This window comes from Callorhinchus milii, unplaced genomic scaffold, assembly GCF_018977255.1.
Source record: "Callorhinchus milii isolate IMCB2004 unplaced genomic scaffold, IMCB_Cmil_1.0 Scaffold2, whole genome shotgun sequence".
NCBI lineage: Eukaryota > Metazoa > Chordata > Chondrichthyes > Chimaeriformes > Callorhinchidae > Callorhinchus > Callorhinchus milii.
In genome coordinates, this window is record NW_024704743.1 from 125,488,185 (window position 1) to 125,507,323 (window position 19,139).

General features: G+C 45.2%; 1 protein-coding gene across 1 annotated transcript in view; it reads right to left on the reverse strand.

Moving 5' to 3' along the window:
• Nucleotides 1–19,139, reverse strand: part of LOC103190581 (low-density lipoprotein receptor class A domain-containing protein 4) — a 212,702-nt gene that overhangs the window by 122,504 nt on the left and 71,059 nt on the right. The window contains exon 3 of the mRNA XM_042331752.1: nt 16,979–17,119. Within this exon, the coding sequence (XP_042187686.1) occupies nt 16,979–17,119 (141 nt within the window). The remainder of the gene's footprint in view (nt 1–16,978; nt 17,120–19,139) is intronic.

The window sequence follows — 19,139 nt, forward strand, 5'->3', positions numbered from 1 at the left end:
AGCTGGGTAACGTTGCGTAGGTGGGGGAAGGCAGAGCAGGTCATGGCGCAGATGTAGGATAGAAAGAATAGTTGAGGGTCAAACAAGACCCCAACGTTCCGGACTGACTTAGCAAGGTGGAGTGTGCAACCATGGATGGTGATGCTGTCAGGGTCTGAGGTGAGGAGGTGCTGACGGGAGCCAATCAGGAGTCAGCACAGCAGAGGTCCTGGAGTCGAGGGTGGAGGCAGAGAGGTAAAGTTGGATGTCATCCGCATACATGACTACGGATGATGTCACCAAGAGGGAGCATGTAGATGTTGAAGAGGACAGAGCCCTGAGGAACGCCGCACGAGACGGTGCGGGGGCTAGAGGAGCAGCCGTTTGAGGAGATGAAGTGGAGATGGTGTGAGAGGTACGATCTGAACCAATCAAGGACAGCGCTGTGGAAGTTGAGGTGAGAGAAGAGGCGGTGGATGAGGATAGAGTGGTTGACGGTGTTGAAAGCAGAAAGGTCAAGGAGGACAAGGAGGCAGAGGGAGCCCTGTTCGCAGATGGACAGAATGTCTTTGTCACTTTGACCAGGGCGGTTTCTGTGCTGTGGGCGGCACAGAAGCCCGATTGGAGGGGTTCGAGAAGTGAGTGGCGGGAGAGGAAGGGGTGAAGCTGAGAAGCAAGAACTCATTCCAGGACCTGATTTCGATCATGAAATCTTTTCTCACTCCTCTTCGATCGTGCTTTCAATCTCCCTGCTTCCCCCCTCCCCCATCCCGACCCTCAGCTCAGGGCCGAAATTCTGTCTGTCCAGCACCTTGGGACGTCTTCTCGACATGAAAGGCGTTATATGAATGTAATTTTGTTGTTGTTTAACTAAAATATAGTGGTGCACTGACAGACAAAGGCTCTCCTACAGTCAAATACAAGTTTCAAAATCCCAGCTCAAGTAATTGTTGATGACCGTTTAAAACATCTGGGTACAAGGGATCAGTTCCAGACATCACAACCATCTGGAAGAGTTCTGCAAACGGGAACAACAGAGTTCAAAGCGACATCGCTGCATTCTCGGTAGATTATTTAGATTGATACAGATGCTGAGGTGCAGCTGTTATGTTTCCGGTATGACTTTTGGTGCAGCCACCCCCCTTCCCCTCCCATCCCTTCCCCCCCCAACCCCAGCTCGGGTCTGAAATGTTGTACTCTGTCCAGCGCCTTGGGACGTCTTCCCGACGTGAAAGGTGCTATACAAATGTAATCTTGTTGTTGTTGTAATGTTAAAGACAGAATTGCAGGCTGGCTGCACATTGTTAATAGTGGCCCAGGTCATCTCTTCAGGTCCACAGGCAGCAGGGCTTTAAACTGCTTTGAAAGCAGCAACAGAGATGTTTCTTCCACAGCCTCTCAAACAATATTTTAGCATTAGGCAAACACAGATTTTGAAGAGTTCCTGAACTTCCTGACAGTTGTATGTTAGGCCTCTTCTTTACTATTAATGGGTAACTCTTCAGCACTTGACCAATAAGATATCCCAAAAAGCATAGAAAGATAGGACCAAGTCACTTGGCAGGACATGTGTGCTGTATTTTAAAAATGATAATAATCCTTGCATTTGATACAGCGCCTTATCACATCATTGAAACATTTGAAAGCGCTTCACAGAATATATTGTAGAGTGGATTGACTGTATTTGTGTTTAAAACGTGGCAGCCAATTGCACACAGACATGAACAGTGAAGATCTGCAAACACAAAAACTAAGCAGCTAACATTTTGCAATTGTACAGGACAGAATAATGCTCAAGGATTGATTTTAAACCTCCAATTTTAACCCATTCTGTAGCTTTATTTACTTTATTTTCGATTCCTGCTCCACATTGTCCTCCCAATGGTCCTGACCCAACTGTGCAGCGCCTTGGGATGCCCTCCTGACGTGAAAGGCGCTTTATAAATGGAATCTTGTTGTTGTTGTTGTTGTTAACCAGATATCAGATGCCAGCTTCTCTTTAGCAGTTAACAATCACTTCATGATCTACAGACAGCATGTGCACTCTTTACAGGTAAGATAAATGTCCTCTGTTATTTACATGCTAGGAATGACTACTCTGCCCACCTCAAGTACAATAACTGATTACAGCCCAAATTAGTTTGAATTAGGATCAAAACAGGGATTCAAAGTACAACAACAACAACATTACATTTATAGAGCGCCTTTCACGTCGGGAGGATGTCCCAAGGTGCTGGACAGTCAGGGGTCAGGACACCAGCGTGGGGGAGGGCAGGGGTGGAAGTAAGGCAGAGAGGTGGGAGGGCGACCGATGGCACGATCGAAGAGGAGGGTCTTGAGATCGGCCTTGAAGGAGGCGAGGGAGGAAACGAGGCGACGCGACTGTGGGATGGAGTTCCAGAGTGTGGGGGCAGAGAGGTTGAAAGCTCGGCCACCGATGGTAGGGCGGGTCGGGTGGGAGACATGGATGGTCTTGAAAGTGAGGACGAGGATCTTGAACTCCATCTTCTGGGGAATGGAGAGCCAGTGGAGTCGGGCAAGTGTGAGAGTGATGGGGTCACGGAGCCTGGTGCGTGAGAGTACACGAGCTGCAGAGTGTTGGATGAAGGGAAGAATTGGGAAGGCCGATGAGGAGGGAGTTCCCGTAATTGAGCCTTGAGGTGATGAATGCGTGGGTGAGGGTTTGGTCAGCCTGAGGGGTGAGGCAGTGGCGGAGTCTGGCAATGTTGTGAAGGTGGTGGTAGGCAGTGCTCGTCATGCCGCAGATGTGGGGGAGGAGTCTCCCAGTTCAGGGTCAAACAAGATACCCAGGTTCCTGGATAGCTGTGATGGGTCAAGAGAAGGTTTCTTCAAGGTAGGGGTGATAGTGGCTGTTTTGAGGGAGTCAACAGTCCACCAACATATCTGGCTGGACCACATCAAAACGTAGCGCTCCACCCTCGCCTCAGCAAATCAGCCTTCTACTCCAAGATAATCTTGGTTGCGAAGGACAACCCCAGACTCCTATTCTCCACCACCAATCGGCTCCTCCGTCCACCCTCCCCCACCCCTCACTCATTGTCTCCTCAAGCTCTGATTGTGAGTAGATGCTGGATTTCTCCAAGTCCAAAATCGAGGGGATCTGTTCAGCTGCCTCCGCCCTCCCAATCGCCACTCCCTCCCCATTTCCCCCCCACACTCCAACACCTACCCATCCCTCCCTCCAAACTTTCGAACCTGTCTCCTCCTCCTCTCTCATCACCACCATATCCAACAAGAAACACACCACCTGCTCCCTTGGCCCATCCTCATCCCTCTCCTTATCTCCCAGCTCCACCTCCTCGCCCCTCTGCTCTCCAACACCATCACTCTCTCCCTTTCATCTGGCATTGTTCCCATCCCACTAAAAACATCTACAATCACCCCCCATCCTGAAAAAACCTTCCCTGGACTCATCCCCGCCTTCTAACTACCGGCCCATCTCCAACCTCCCCTTTCTTTCAAAGGTCCTTGAAAGAGTCGTTGCTTCTAGATTCGCTCATTCCTCTTCTACTACTCCCTTCACAAGCTCCTCCAATCAGGTTTCCGTGCTATGGTCAAGGTGACAAATGACATTTTTTCCATCTGTGACCAGTGCTCCCTCTGCCTCCTCGACCTCCCTCAACCTCTCTGCTGCCTTCAATACAGTGGACCACTCCATCCTCCTTCACCGCCTCCCCTCTTACCTCCACCTTCAAGGTTCTGTCCTTGAATGGTTCAGGTCTTATCTCTCACACCGTCTCCAATTTGTCTCCGCCAATGGTTTCTCTTCCAGTCCCCGCACAGTCTCATGCGATGTGCCTCAGGGCTCCGTCCTCGGTCCCCTCCTCTTTAACCTCTACTCTTGGTGACATCATCTGCAGACATGGGGTCAACTTCCACATATACGCGGATGATACCCAACTCTATCTCTCTGCCTCCACCCTTGATTCCAGGATAACTGACGTCCTGACAGACTGTCTGTCTGACATCAAGTGCTGGATGAGAGCCAACTTTCTGCAGCTGAATGTCAGCAAGACTCAGGCCCTCGTGATTGGTTCGTGTCTCAGCACCTCAGGCACTGGCAGCATCAGCAGCCACAGAGTGTGTACTCCACTTCACCAAGCCAGTCATTAACCTGGGCGTCATGTTCGACCCTCATCTCTCTTTTCTCCCCCATATGCTATGACCCGCTCTGCCTTCCCCTCTGCAACACTGCCCAACTCCACCACTGCCTCATCCTCAGTCCGCTGAAACCATCAAACTTTTATTCGTCACCTCAAGGCTCAATTACAGAAACTCCCTCCTTGTTGGCTTCCGCATCTCTTCCTTCCCCAAGCTGCAGATCACCCAGAACTCTGCAGCTCGTGTCCTCTCCTGCACCAGGCTCCGTGACCCCCATCATCCCCACCCCGCCCGGTTCCACTTGCTCCCCATAGAGTTTGAGGATAGAGTTCAAAATCCTTGTCCTCACTTTCAAGGCCCTCCACGGTCTTGCGCCCTCCTATATCTCTTACCTGCTAACCCACTATGAACCTCTCTGCTCCCACCGCTCAGCAGGCTCCAGGTCTTCCGCCCGACCCGCCCTACCAATGGCGGCCGGGCTTTCTGCCTCTCTGCCCCCACTCTTTGGAACTCCATCCCACAATCCCTTCGCCTTGCTCTCTCTCTTCCCTCCTTCAAGGCACGACCCAAGAGCCTCCTCTTTGACTGTGCCTTCAGCCGCCCTCCTACCCCCTCTGTCCTCCGTCATCCCAACCCTGCCCGCGTCTTGGGATGTCCTCCTGACGTGAAAGGCGCTTTACAAATGTAACTTTGTTGTTGCCTTCTAAAAATGATTCTGTTTGCTTAAGATATCCCTGTAATTATACCATTACCTCTTCCAGAAGTATCATTGACAAACCATAGCACAGTGTCTGCAATACCAAAGCACCCATTTCCTGATTCTAACTTATGCTTCACAATATTAAACGAATATTATCCACAAAGATAAAACAAAACAAAACTAAGCGCTCTTATCTTTGGGTTAGGAGTTTGTGGATTCAAACTGCATGGTGGGACCTGTTCAGCTAACACAGGTGGCATTCTGTGTAGTATTGGGGGAGCACTGCGTTGTCAGAGATTATCCTTCAGATAAAATATGGATGATTGCTTGTTCTTCAGGTGGATGTTAAGGACTTTGTAACACTATTGGAGAACAGCATTTCTCCTAGTGTTCTCCTAGAGTTCTGCCCAACCCATTGTTTGGTCAATCACTAGCATTATAATTAGATATTAGATATCAGATGAAATATATGCATTTAAAGCATAAACGGAGGGTACGGGCAGGTAGGTAGGGGGATAGTGGGTCGGAGAGGTAGGAGTGAGCGAGGCCGTGAATGGCCTTGTAGGTGAGGATGAGGATTTTGAATTTGATCCTCTGGGGGATGGGGAGCCAGTGGAGGCGAGCGAGGGCGAGGGTGGGAGTGATGTGGTCCCGAAGCCTGGTGCGGGACAGTACACGAGCTGCAGAGTTCTGAATGACCTGCAGCTTGTGGAGGGAGGTGCCGGAAAGCCGGCGAGGGGAGCGTTCCCATAGTCCAGCCTTGAGGTGATAAAGGCGTGGACCAGAGTTTCAGCAGCGTGAGGGGTGAGGTAGTGCCATAGTCTGGCGATATTCCGGAGGCTGAGGAAAACCTCACCCATGCATTCGTCACCTCAAGGATTGATTACGGAAACTCCCTCCTCATCGGCCTTCCCAACTGTTCCCTTCACAAGCTGCAGATCATCCAAAACTCTGCAGCTCATGTACTCTCGCGCACTAGGCTTCATGACCCCATCACTCTCACACTCGCCCGACTCCACTGGCTCCCCATCCCCCAGAGGATCGAGTTCAAGATCCTCTTCCTCACCTTTAAGGCCATCCATGGCCTTGTCCCCTCCTACCTCTCTGACCTGCTGACTCTCCACCGACCTGCCCACTCCCTCCGTTCATCGGGCTCCGGCTGCTCCATGTCTCCTGCCCGACCCGCCCTACCATTGGTGGCCGGGCTTTTAGCCTCTCTGCCCCCACACTCTGGAATTCCATCCCACGGTCCCTTGGCCTCGCTTCCTCCCTCGCCTCCTTCAAGGCCGGTCTCAAGACCCTTCTCTTCGACCGTGCCTTTGGTCTCCCTCCCACCTCTCTGCCTTCCCTCACCCCTACCCCACCCCTCCCCCATGCTCGGCCCCCGACACCTGACTGTTCAGCATTTTGGGACGTCCTCCCGACGTGAAAGGCGCTCTATACGTGTCATTTTGTTGTTGTTGTCGTCGAATAAGCAAAACACTTAAGATTGACCAATTCTCCTATTCAAATTCTGCTCACCTTAAAATACAATAAACTAAAACCTTAGATAAACGGACAGGAACACATTATTAAGAGCAAACCAAATCATCTTTTTTAGTCATCGCCTCTCCCAAATCGAGGCGACTTTACAGTGACTGGTTGCAGTTTTTTTTCAATTAATGTGTTACACTTGCATACTTTCCTAAATAAAAATATTTTCCTAATTATGTTCCACATCGTAACTTAATTTTAATTATTTGGACCCAAAATATCAAAGAGAACAATAATGATGTGTTCTGTGGAAATTATTTACTCCTGGCTAAAGTACAATTAGCAAGGCACTGGAGGAGCTTTATTCTCAAACATTTTACTACCATACACAAATTACCAGACTTACTGGTACATGAAGGGGTTGTACTCACTTTCCACCACACTCTCTTGAAAATCATGATGAATTATTACAGTTCTCAGTTTTGGATTTAAAACTGTGAGAACATAGAACTATCAAAAGTGTTTAAACTTTGAAGTCGCTACTGCTGTTTTAAGAAAATGGCTCAGTGGTCAAATTACTGTACAGTGTAGTGCTGAGCTATGCAAATGAGGAAGTAGCCAGGTTCATGTTTAATCCCAATTTTATGTTGAATTAGCTGTTCTCAACCAGACAGCAATCAGGTGCGGTAATTCACCTGATTTCTATCCAGTCTTCTCTGTTGGAAAATGATTAGAGCACTCGCCTCGCAAGTGAGAAGACCTGGGTTCAACTCAACAACAACAACTTGGATTTATATAGCGCCTTCCACGCCAGACGGCGTCTCAGAGCGCTGTTCTCAACTCCCAGGTAGGACGAAACTTTGGGCAAATTTCCGTCCTTCATACGCCTCTGTTTACCCAGCAGTAAATAGGAACCTGGTTGTTAGCCGATTGGTGGATCAATTTACCAGAGGTAATGACATGACTGTTTGTGGGACACCGCTGTGTGCAATCGGCTGCCCCTTTTTGCCCACAAAATATACAGTCGATTCACTTTACAGTATATTCTGTGAAGCGCTTTGAGATGTCTCAAAGATGTGATAAGGCACTGTATCAAATACAAGGATTATTACTATTATCAACGTGGATTTATGGAGGGGAGGGGGTGGAAAAGGGAAAATAATAATAATAATCCTTGCATTTGATATAGCGCTTTTTCACATCTTCTCAACGCCTCAAAGCGCTTCACAGAATATGCTGTAAAGTGAATTGACTGTATATTTGTGGGCGAAAATGAAAAAATTGAAGCCATAAACTATTTTGAACAAGAACGATTGATGCACATTTATACAGTCACTTGATGGCAGAGGATAAAACAGTTTTAAATAAATAAATAAAGTTTATTTGCCCTTGGATTCTCTTTAAAAACATGTTGGAGTACACACTGAATATTTATGCTTATAAAGCAGGTAGCTGCATGCCTGAGCACTCAAAAGTCAGTTGTTACTACCTGGAATTAAGATCAATCTCTGGACGCCACAAATTAGAATCAAAGTCAATAACACCATCATACAAACATTCTCTTCCCCAAAACTAAATAGTACGAACTTTAAACTGAGATAATTATCGATTTGTTATATGAAACAGAAGACTTTGAGGTTCTAAACCAGGATCTGCATTGATTGGTCTTTTACTAGAGGAGAAAATGTCCTTACTTCCCAATTACCTAAACTAGCATCTCAATGCATGTCCTCAGAGACCCCAGCTTCACTCGGGCAGAGACTGTCTAGACAGTATTCATGATCCATTTGTATCACACAGCCAGGCTGATGGCAAGCCACATTACAATTCAAATACTTTCCTCTGTGTGTAAGTCTGTAATCCCACTCTGAAAATTACTGTCATTGTTAAAGCTCTCAAAATAGCATCATCCATTTCGTTAACTTCTACACTAGACTGCTGAATAATTTAACAAACTTTATCAATTTCACATCCACCAAGAAAGTTGCTACACGGTAAAGGAAAAAAATCCTCCTTTCTTCAGTGTGCCACTGTCTTCATTTTTTAAAGCAACCAGACTCTGATGCTTGAAGAAATCTGCAATAATTAACGACTTTTCACAGTACTTCAGATGAGACACTAAACCATTAAACCCGTTTGCCTGTTCAGGTGGATGTTAAAGAACGTTAAAGGAGCATTCTTTTTAATATTATTAACAAAAAATGCTTTAAAAAAATGGTCAGGCTCTCTCTTTTTTCTCTGTGATCTCTTGACGACCGACTGTGCAAATTGTATTCATTTGGAAAAGAACAGAGTTTGTACAAAAAAGGACAAAGCCTGAATTTGAATTTCAGTCGAAGTGTTGTGTTTATAGTTGTCCATAACACACTGCTGTATGCATTTAGCCGCCGCGTTTCGCCCACAAAATATGTACAGTTACAGTTACTACACTTTGCAATATATTTTGTGAAATATAAAGCATTTTGAGACATCTCACCCACGTGATCTATATCAAATGCAAGGATTATTATTATTATTCCGTCCCATGACACTATCTGAAAAGAGAAGGGAGTTTCTCTTTCATGGTGGCCTAGCCGACAAACCCCCAGATAAAATTGGTGACTCACTCCATAGCTGTTTGTGGAACATTGCTGTGCACAAACTGACTGCTGCGCTTCACACACAAAATACAGTCATTCTACTTTACAGTAAAATCCTTATCTCGACGATGTGATAAGATGCTGCATCAAATGCAAGTATTATTATATTATTATTGTTTAATATATAGATTCATTGGTACACTGTAGATTTAGAGATACAGAAAATTATAGAAAGAAATAGAAAATTAAGATACTTAAGAAACAGTGAAAAGGGGGGGAAGGGGTAGAGCGTGAGAAAGAGAGGGAGGTAGGAGAGAGAAAGAGAGAGGGGAAACATGCACAAGGAAGGGAGATAACTTTATAACTTATAAACATAAACGCATTTCATCTTACTGACCCCCCATCTCTCTCTTAAATGTTAAATGTTTCCATCTTGCCCCTAACCCTGGGGGAGTAAAAGCAATCCACAATCTGTCCCCATAATCCCACTACAGTTCCACTTCCTCTCTCCCACTCACATCACATCATGATGGGAGTATGGAATTGTGCTTTACTCGGATATTCTCACCTTCCTGGTAGAAAAGGATTTGTGTAAATTAGACTGGGGGCGGTGGAGTAGGGGAAGAGAAGGTTATTAAAAAAGCATTTATGGGTAGATTAGAGAAAACTTCTAGTCAAATGAGAAAAGCTGAAAAATCAATGATAGACACCCACTGCTTTGTTCAAACTCAGGCTTTTTATTCTTCGCCATTAGATCTACTGCTGTGAAGCCAGACTAATCAGACAACGTAAAACAAATGTGGAAGCGATAACAAAAAAAGTATACACAATAAGTCACCGACAACCAAATGTGAAATATAATTTTCATTTAGAAGAGTGAAAGTAACCAAATAGGTCAACCAATTACATCCAACCTGATCAGCAGAAATAAAAAACAATTTTCACAGTTGTATATACTTTTCTAATACTTGCTTTTATCTCCATGTTTGTTTCATTTGCGGTAATTGTGGCTACCTTGGGTGAGCTCCACTCCAAAGGTATCAACTACCATTGATAAAACTGCCCGCTCAGTTCACATTGTACATTCATTTCTCAAACCAGAAAAAAAAGCTTGAGTTAGTGTAGTGAAACCATGTGGCTCACCAGTAATTTTAGTAATTTTAGTGCTGTTTCCCAAAGTTGTCTCTCTCTGGACAAAGGAGATTTCCATGGCTGTCGTTATATTTATTTCCCTACAAATTGCAGTTAATGGACTTTAAGTAAACCCTGTAAGAGCTTTCAGATATCCATCCAACTTGATTGTTAGGATAAGAATTATTATTAGATCATAGTGAAAGGGTCTTTTCAAAAGTCTGCAACTAATACAAGAAGGGACCTTTTTTAAAATAAATAGATTTCAAAACTTTGCTGGCATAGATGGATAACTTGGCTGATTTCAGGAAAATGCGGTTGAAATAGCTAAGCTGGAGTTCGTTACAAGAGGACCAGAATGTTTTTCGTCAACTTGAAATCAGGATCTGGAACCCACCGGTACTTTACTGCAGAAAGACCACATTCAATTCATCCCAACAAAACTTACATTTGAAAAATATGTTTCAATTTGATGTTTGGTGGTTAAAGGAGCTGAAGGCTCCAATTAATACTTGTGATTTAAAGTCTTCCCAAGGCTGGACCAATTCCAAACTAATGGTCCTTCGGCAGATCTAGCTTCACCATACCAAGATCTACCGCTGAGCTCTTGCCTCTGCCAAATCCTCCTTCTACTCCAAGGTTATCTTGGAGGCAAAGGACAACCCTAGTTTTCTCTTTTCACCACAAACCGTCTCCTCCATCCACCTTCCCATGCCTCACCCATCCTCTCCTCAAACTCCAACTGTGAGGAGATGCTGGATTTTCTCAAAACCAAAATCGAGGGGATACGTTCAACCACCTCAGCCCCGTCCACTGCCAACAGCACATCACTTCTCCCTTATGACCCATCCCCCACTATACTTCTTCGACCTATCTCTCCCTTCTCCTTCTCCACGATTGTTCGCAAACTCAAACCCACCACCAGCTCCTTTGATCCCATTCCCACCTCTCTCCTCATCTCCCAGCTCCACCTTCTAGCCCCTCTCCTGTCCGACGTCATCAACCTCTTCTTGTCAACCGGTTCAGTTCCAACCCCTCTAAAAACAGCTGCCATCACCCCCATCCTGTAAAAACCTTCCCTGGACCCATCCCTACTCTCTAGCTACTGCCCCACCACTAACCTCCCATTCATCTCCAAGGTCCTGGAACGAGTCGTCGCGTCCCAGCTCCGCTCCTTTCTCTCTCGCCATTCCCTCTTTGAACCCCTCCAATCCGGATTCTGCACTGCCCACAGCACGGAAACAGCCCTGGTCAAAGTCATTAATGACAGTCTGAACATCTGTGATCAGGGCTCCCTCTGTCTCCTTGTCTTACTCGACCTCTCTGCCGCCTTCGACACTGTCGACCACTCCATCCTCATACACCACCTCTCCTCTCTACTTAATCTTCGCGGACCTGTCCTTGCCTGGTTCGATTCCTATCTCTCTCACCATCTCCACTTTGTTGCCTCTAACGGTTTCTCCTCCAGCCCTCGCACTGTCACGTCTGGTGTCCCCCAGAGCTCTGTCCTTGGCCCTCTCCTCTTTAATATCTACATGCTCCCCTTTGGTGACATCATCTGCGGACATGAGGTCAACTTCCATTTGTATGCGGATGACACCCAACTCTATCTTTCTGCCTCCACCCTCAACTCCAGGACCACTGCTGTCCTGACAGACTGCCTGTCGGACATCAAGTCCTGGATGAGGGCAAACTTCCTACAGTTGAATGTGAACAAGACCGAGGCTCTCCTGATTGGTTCGCGCCAGCGCCTCTGCACCTCAGGCTCTGGCAGCATCAACCTCCATGGTTGCTCACTACAACTCACCAGCCAGTCAGGAACCGAGGTGTCTTGTTCGACCCTCAACTATCTTTACAACAACAATAACAACAAGATTCCATTTATAGAGCGCCTTTCACGTCGGGAGGATGTCCCAAGGCGCTGTACAGTTGGGTCAGGACCCGAGCAAGGGGCAAATGGTGAGGGGAGGGAAGGGAGGGAGTGAGGAGGGGGTAGAGAGTCGAGAGGGGAGCTGAAGGCACGGTCAAAGAGAAAGGTCTTGAGACTGGCCTTGAAGGAGGAAAGGGAGGAAGCGGCGAAGGCACTTGGGGATAGAATTCCAGAGCCTCGGGGCTGAGAGGCTGAAGGCCCGGCCACCGATGGTAGGGCGGTTGGGGTGGGAGATGTGGAGCAGACCGGAGCCAGAGGAACGGAGGGTACGGGCAGGTAGGTAGGGGGATAGTAGGTCGGAGAGGTAGGGGGGAGCGAGGCCGTGAATGGCCTTGTAGGTGAGGATGATGATCTTGAAATCGATTCTCTGGGGGATGGGGAGCCAGTGGAGGCGAGCGAGGGTGGGAGTGATGTGGTCTGAAGCCTGGTGCGGGACAGTACACGAGCTGTCTTTACTTCCCCACATCCCCTTTACTTCCCCACATCCAAGCTGTGACCCGCTCTGCCTTCCCTCACTTCCGTAACATCACCAGACTCCGCCACTACCTCACCCGTCAGGCCGCTGAAACTCTTGTTCATGCCTTTATCACCTCGAGGCTCGACTATGCAAACTCCCTACTTGTCAGCCTTCCCAACTCCTCCCTCCACAGCTGCAGATAATCCAGAACTCTGCCGCCCGTGTCCTCTCCCGCACCAAACTCCGTGACCCCATCTCCCCCATTCTCGTTTGACTCCATTGGCTCCCTATCCTTCAGAGGATCCAATTCAAAATCCTGGTCCTCACCTACAAAGCCCTCAATGGTCTCACCCCACCCTATCTCTGCGACCTCCTAACCCCGTACCAACCCGCCCGCTCCCTCCGCTTAGCCGGCTCTGGCCTGCTCCACAGCCTCCGACCCACCCGCCCCACCATTGGTGGGAGAGCCTTCAGCCACCTTTGGAACTCCGTCCCCCAATCACTCCGCCTCGCCCCCTCCTTAGCCTCCTTCAAGTCTTGTTCCAACTTGTTGTTGTTGTTGTAAAGGCACTATCCAAACTCAGCCACACTAACTGGTTGGGTTGCACTAACCTGTTGGGCTGGTCTGTGCTAAGTTCATTGATCTCAGTTGAGGGAGCAATTTGGGGATGGGGAGACATTTATAATTTTGTACATTATACTGTACAAATATTCTGTAGCCCATATTCACATATTGAATTGTGACCATCATTCATCATTGGAGTCCTGTAGCTCAGTGGTTAGAGCAAATACCTGGCAAGCGAAACACCTGAGTTCAATTCCAGGCAGGGCGAAACCTTGGGCAAGTTTCCTTACTCCATATGCCTGATAATAATCCCTCCAAAAAACAAAAACAATAATAAATTGATTATTTTCAATCCATGACTATTTGGGGGACGCTGCTGTGCACAATTGGCTGCCGAGTTTCGCCCACAAATATACAGTCAATTCACTTCAGAGTGTATTCTGTGAAGCGCTTTGAGATGTCTAGAAGACATTAAAAGTGCTATATCAAATGCAAGGATTATTATTATTATTATCATCAAACAAGTGTTATGCAACTAATTACTTTGGGACGTCATCCCGATGTGAAAGGGGCCTTACAAATGTATTCTGTTGTTGTTGTTACTTATTTTGTAACTAAACCCTTGAAAAAAATCATGGTGTCAAGAAAATCAATACCTTAAAAGGTTTAATAGGATAAGAGAAAAACAGACGAGTGGAAATTTGCAATGAAAACAAATACTGGCAATGCACAGTAGGCCAATCATCATTTGAAAGAGAAAATAAAACTCAAGAAGCTCTGAAGTGTCAAAGCCAAAACATGAACAAACTTCTCTCTGTCAGAAGCTGATCAGCTATTGTAGATTTCCAGCATTTTCCATCTTGATCTCAATCGAATCTTTTCTGTACCAAATGGCACATATTTTGAACAAAAGGCAAAGTGAATTAAAAACCTATTTTGAGATGGTTTAAGCAGCACTTTGTGACTCACTTTCCCCAAAACTAGCACAATACTTCTATACGTAGATCACACTAACACAGATTTGTCAACATATTGAAAGACATATTGAAGATCTGATGTACTAATCCCGGCCTTGTCCAATTAAAGTCATTGCTTCTGCTTTATCACATGAAAACAGATTTGCTGAGAAGAACAAACTGGATTACCAGCTCACTGTCCAATCCTAATTCAGTAACTGTACATTCTGGGCACGTGTCAAACTGCCCTCAAAATGATTTACAGCACTTGATGGCTCTCTCTGTCATAAGCTATGCTTTTTCTCAACAAATATGGTGGAAATGTTAAGCTGGACAGATTGCCTCCATTTAAAAACTGTCAATTTTTTGGTGACAGAAGGTGTTGATTTAAAACTGAGCAACAAGTTGCAAATTGGTTTGGAATCCAGTATTTCCATATTTAATTCCTGTCACAATGCAACCACAACAAATGCAAAACTGATTCTGACTGAACAATCAGTTCAACAACAACTTGCACTATATAGTGCCTGTCGAAAAGGAAAGGTTTTCAGGTGGGACTTCAGGCAAGAGGGGGCAAGGCGGAGGGATTGAGGAACAACAACAACTTGCCCTTCTATAGCCCCCTTTACACAGGGTAGGGTCTCAGAGTTCAGTACAAACTCAAGCAAAGCTCAATTGATGTACTCGAACCTGAGTTCCATTCTATTGAATCAAATCAAGTCATGATGAGCGGACTAGACACTAATAGCTTTGATTTGAACAGTTAAAGTTTAGTTGGATAGTGTTTTACTGGAAATGTTTTTTTCCCCTCTTTATCCCACTTGAAAGCAAAAACAAAAAACGATCCCAACCCCCAACTCGGATCTGAAACACTGACTGTCCAGCACCTCGGGACCTCCTCCCGACGTGAAAGGCGCTATACAAATATAATTTTGTTGTTGTTGTTGTACCATAGAAAACATTTTGTTTAAGGAGATCCGGATGCCATGACAACATTATGTACAAGTGTGACAATAACAGTGTTCTAACATGTGTCTTATGATACAAAAACAAGTTTATCAAACAACTTTTATAACAATATTTTTATAACAACCTTTAAACAAGAAAAATACTTTTAGTGGGTGAATGATCAGAAACATTAAATTTAACTCTAAATTGTCCACATTCTCATTTCAGCATCACAGATATTCAACTACCCTAATTGCTGATATACCAGCAACATAGCCACCAACATCAAAACAGTGTTCAATATTTGGTAAGAGAATAAAAGTCTAGAGATCTTCATTTACAAATGTCCCACTTTGTCAACAGCAGGGCTCCAGGCATAAGTTTTCTGTCCAATTGCCAGTTCAAATTAATTATTCTGTTCCAATATGAACACATTTTTAAAATATTTCACTACATTCAAATGTTCACTGCCATAGAACAATGACAATTCAGTAAAAGTGCAGGACTTAAAGGATCAGATTACAACAACAACAAGATTCCATTTATAGAGCGCCTTTCACGTCGGGAGGACGTCCCAAGGCGCTGGTCAGTTGGGTCAGGACCCGAGCCTTGGGGGGAAAATGGTCAGGGTGAGGGGAGGGAAGGGAGGGAGCAAGGAGGGGGTGGAGAGTCGAGAGGGGAGCTGAAGGCACGGTCAAAGAGAAAGGTCTTGAGACCGGCCTTGAAGGAGGAAAGGGAGGAAGCGGCGAAGGCACTGGGGGATAGAGTTCCAGAGCCTCGGGGCTGAGAGGCTGAAGGCCCGGCCACCGATGGTAGGGCGGTTGGGGCAGGGGATGTGGAGCAGACCAGAGCCAGAGGAACGGAGGGTACGGGCAGGTAAGTAGGGGGATAGTAGGTCGGAGAGGTAGGAGGGAGCGAGGCCGTGAATGGCCTTGTAGGTGAGGATGAGGATTAATTGATGAAGGAAAGGAACCTTTAAAATCCATTAAAAAAAACTCTATTGCCTGCACATTTTAAGATGTGTAGCTCAAGTTCCAACCATATGATATATTGAAACTTCCAGCTTGTTTCTCAAACTCCCAAACCAGTCACAACCTTAGCTTCCGTGCAATCCTTGGCTCTCCTTTCTCTCTCACTTATGCTCTCTGAATAAGATGGTCTTCCTTCACCCTCGCCCATCTCGTACCAAATACCAACAAAACCCTTATCCACACCTTTGTTAAGTTCGACCTGGACTTCTCAAATGTATCTTTGCTGGTCTCTATGGCTCCACTATAAACTCCAACTTATTCAAAATGCTGTCTGCATCCTTGCCCTCCCAAAACTCCACATGCCTATCACCCCAGGTCTTGCCAGGTTCCACCATTGTCCAGCAGATCGATTTCAAGGTCCTCAACTACAAATCTCTTCACTCCCCTCTCTCTCTGATCTCCTCCTACCTATTGCTCTGCTCACCCCTCCACTCGGCTAACTGGCGCTTGCTGCATATTTGTTGCCCCAGCCGTGCTACAATCACTAGCTGAGTTTTCAATTTCTATGCCCCTAATCTCTGGAACTCCCTAACTCTACCAGAGGACACGGCCTGCGATTGAAGAGGGGTAAATTCAGAACAAATCTACGCAAACACTATTTCAGTAAGCGAATAGTGACCCTGTGGAACAGGCTCCCTGGGGAGACAGTTATAGCTGGAAATGGTGATTTTTTCAAACACAGATTAGACAGTTTTGTTTTAAGGAATAACATGATGGGATACAGCACATAGGGAGTTTGGGACATATGTGCACGTGACCGCCAGGAAGGTGAAAGGCGAACTAGATGGACCTTGGTCTTTTTCTGTCTAGCATTTCTTATGTTCTTATGTACCCCTCTATCTTGACCCTTTTCTACCTATGTTCAAAGACCTGCTTCAAAAGCTACCTCTTCGACTGGGCCTATGATCAACTCCCCATTCCCTCTTCCTCTGTTTGATGTCCAACCCTGTCACTAGAAAGCGCTGTGAGATGTTAGCCTATGTGAAGAGTGTTATATAAATGCAAGATGTTGTTGACATCAATCACAATATTTAAAATTTTATTGCAACTCTTCATGTTTTCATTACTAATAACAGGCAATGAAATAAAGTGAAGTTCTGCACTTACAGTTGAAGATGGTAGGTGGTGGGAGCTCAGTTACTAATGGACAGTTTTCTTCATCACTGTTATCTCCACAATCATTCAGCTGGTTGCAGATCAAGTTTCCAAATTTCAAGCAGTTGCCATTGGCGCAGTGGAATTTGCACTCTGCAAAACAGAAACACAAAAACATAAGGATTTGCTCGTCGAAGACAAAGAACCACCCAGTTCGCCTTCCACCATCCTATTTACAACTGGATCACTTAACGCCCTCATTCATGCATAATAAATACGTCGGTTCAAACTACAATAGCACTATTAAAAATAAAAAATAAAAATAAAACTCCTGTAAGAATGTCAAATTTTGAAAAAATTAATGTTTGCAAAGTGCAATATATGTCATGACCATGTAAAACAGGTTAAATAGCAAGTGTTACTATTTTGACATAAATCAAGTATAATCAATATCCTTTTATTTATTCTAGGGAAAACTAGTTTGACAAACTGGATAAGGGGTACTGAGCCTGGCGTTTGTAAGCAGCTGAATACACAACACCTGAGTTTCTGACTGTACATTCAAGTTCATTTAGTATAGTGTAAGGTTTAATAACAGGCACACCACTTTACAATATATCACGTGAAACGCTTTGAGACACCTCAATGACATGATAAAGTGGCATGTCATATGCAAGGATTCTAATAAAAGGGCTTCAAAATATGCTATTAAGTGAATTGACGGTATACGTTGTGGGGGAAACACCCACAAAATGTTGCAAACTTATTATAACAACTTCACTAAGCCATTATTCCAAATATCACCATAAACTGTTTAAGGATTTTTAAAAAAACTTAGCAATAGTAAATAGAATATTAAAATCAACTTTTTGTTTAAAAAGACCTGTTTGAATACACTACTTCAATTTAAAAAATACTCTTTTGGATAACAATCCAATTTTGTACTCCTGATTTAATCTTTTGGTCAATATAAAGGTTTGTATATGTTAGGAAATGATACACTTTTCACTTCTAGCAATCAGTTCAGCATTAAGTATTTACAGATCAGGTAAAACAAAGGGAGAACAGTGTAAATTGTGTCATTTTCCATAAAAGCCTTCTTCACATCCTCTTTGAGGGACATTGTCAATTTGTGCCCAATAAGGGCAAATTTGTCATGGGGTCAGTCAGGTACCAATTAAAATTAGATTGAGGTTATTTATCTGAACTAATTTCACATCAGGCTATTTCTTTTGGGAAAAGTGAGGAGATTCCATTCCATCAATCTTGGACAAAGGATGAAAGGCCAGTGGTCCAATTCACTGCTTTATAAAGCAGTGACTGGCATTCTCACTGATTATACAAAGGGAAACGTTACATCTCACGGCTGATGTTGTCATACATTCTTGACAAACCAAGGGTGCAAAAATGATCATCTTGGGTTTTCAGTTATTTTACTTGTAAACCGAAACTTGAATCTAGATTTATTTTAGGAATTAAGATTTTTGAAAAATAATTTTAAATTACATTGTTGTATAATCTACCAATAAATCATGTTAGAAATGATATCAAAGACCTTTATATTACACAACATAAACCTGTCCTTAACAATAAGAGCTGCCCAATTAAAAAAAAGTTTCCTAACATTTTGTAATTAAATAGGCACAGATTGATACAATTTTCTAGCAACAACAACAACAACAAGATTACATTTGTATAGCGCCTTTCACGATGAGAGGATGTCCCAAGGTGCTGGACAGTGTACAGCATTTCAGACCCGAACTGGGGTCAGGGGGGAGGAAAGGGAGGGGAGGGGAAGAGGGTTGGCCGATGGCATGGTCGAAGAGGAGGGTCTTGAGGCGGGACTTGAAGGAGGCTAAGGAGGGGGCGAGGCGGAGTGATTGGGGGACGGAGTTCCAGAGGTTGGGGGCAGAGTGGCTGAAGGCTCTCCCGCCAATGGTGGAGTGGGTGGGTCGGGGGATGTGGAGCAGGCCTGAGCCGGCTGAACGGAGGGAATGGGAGTGTTGGTAGGCGGTTAGGAGGTCACAGAGATAGGGTGGGGCGAGACCATTGAGGGCTTTGTAGGTGAGGACCAGGATTTTGAACTGGATCCTCTGGAGGATAGGGAGCCAATGGAATCGGGTGAGAATGGGGGAGATGAGTCCACGGAGTTTGGTGCCGGAGAGGACACGGG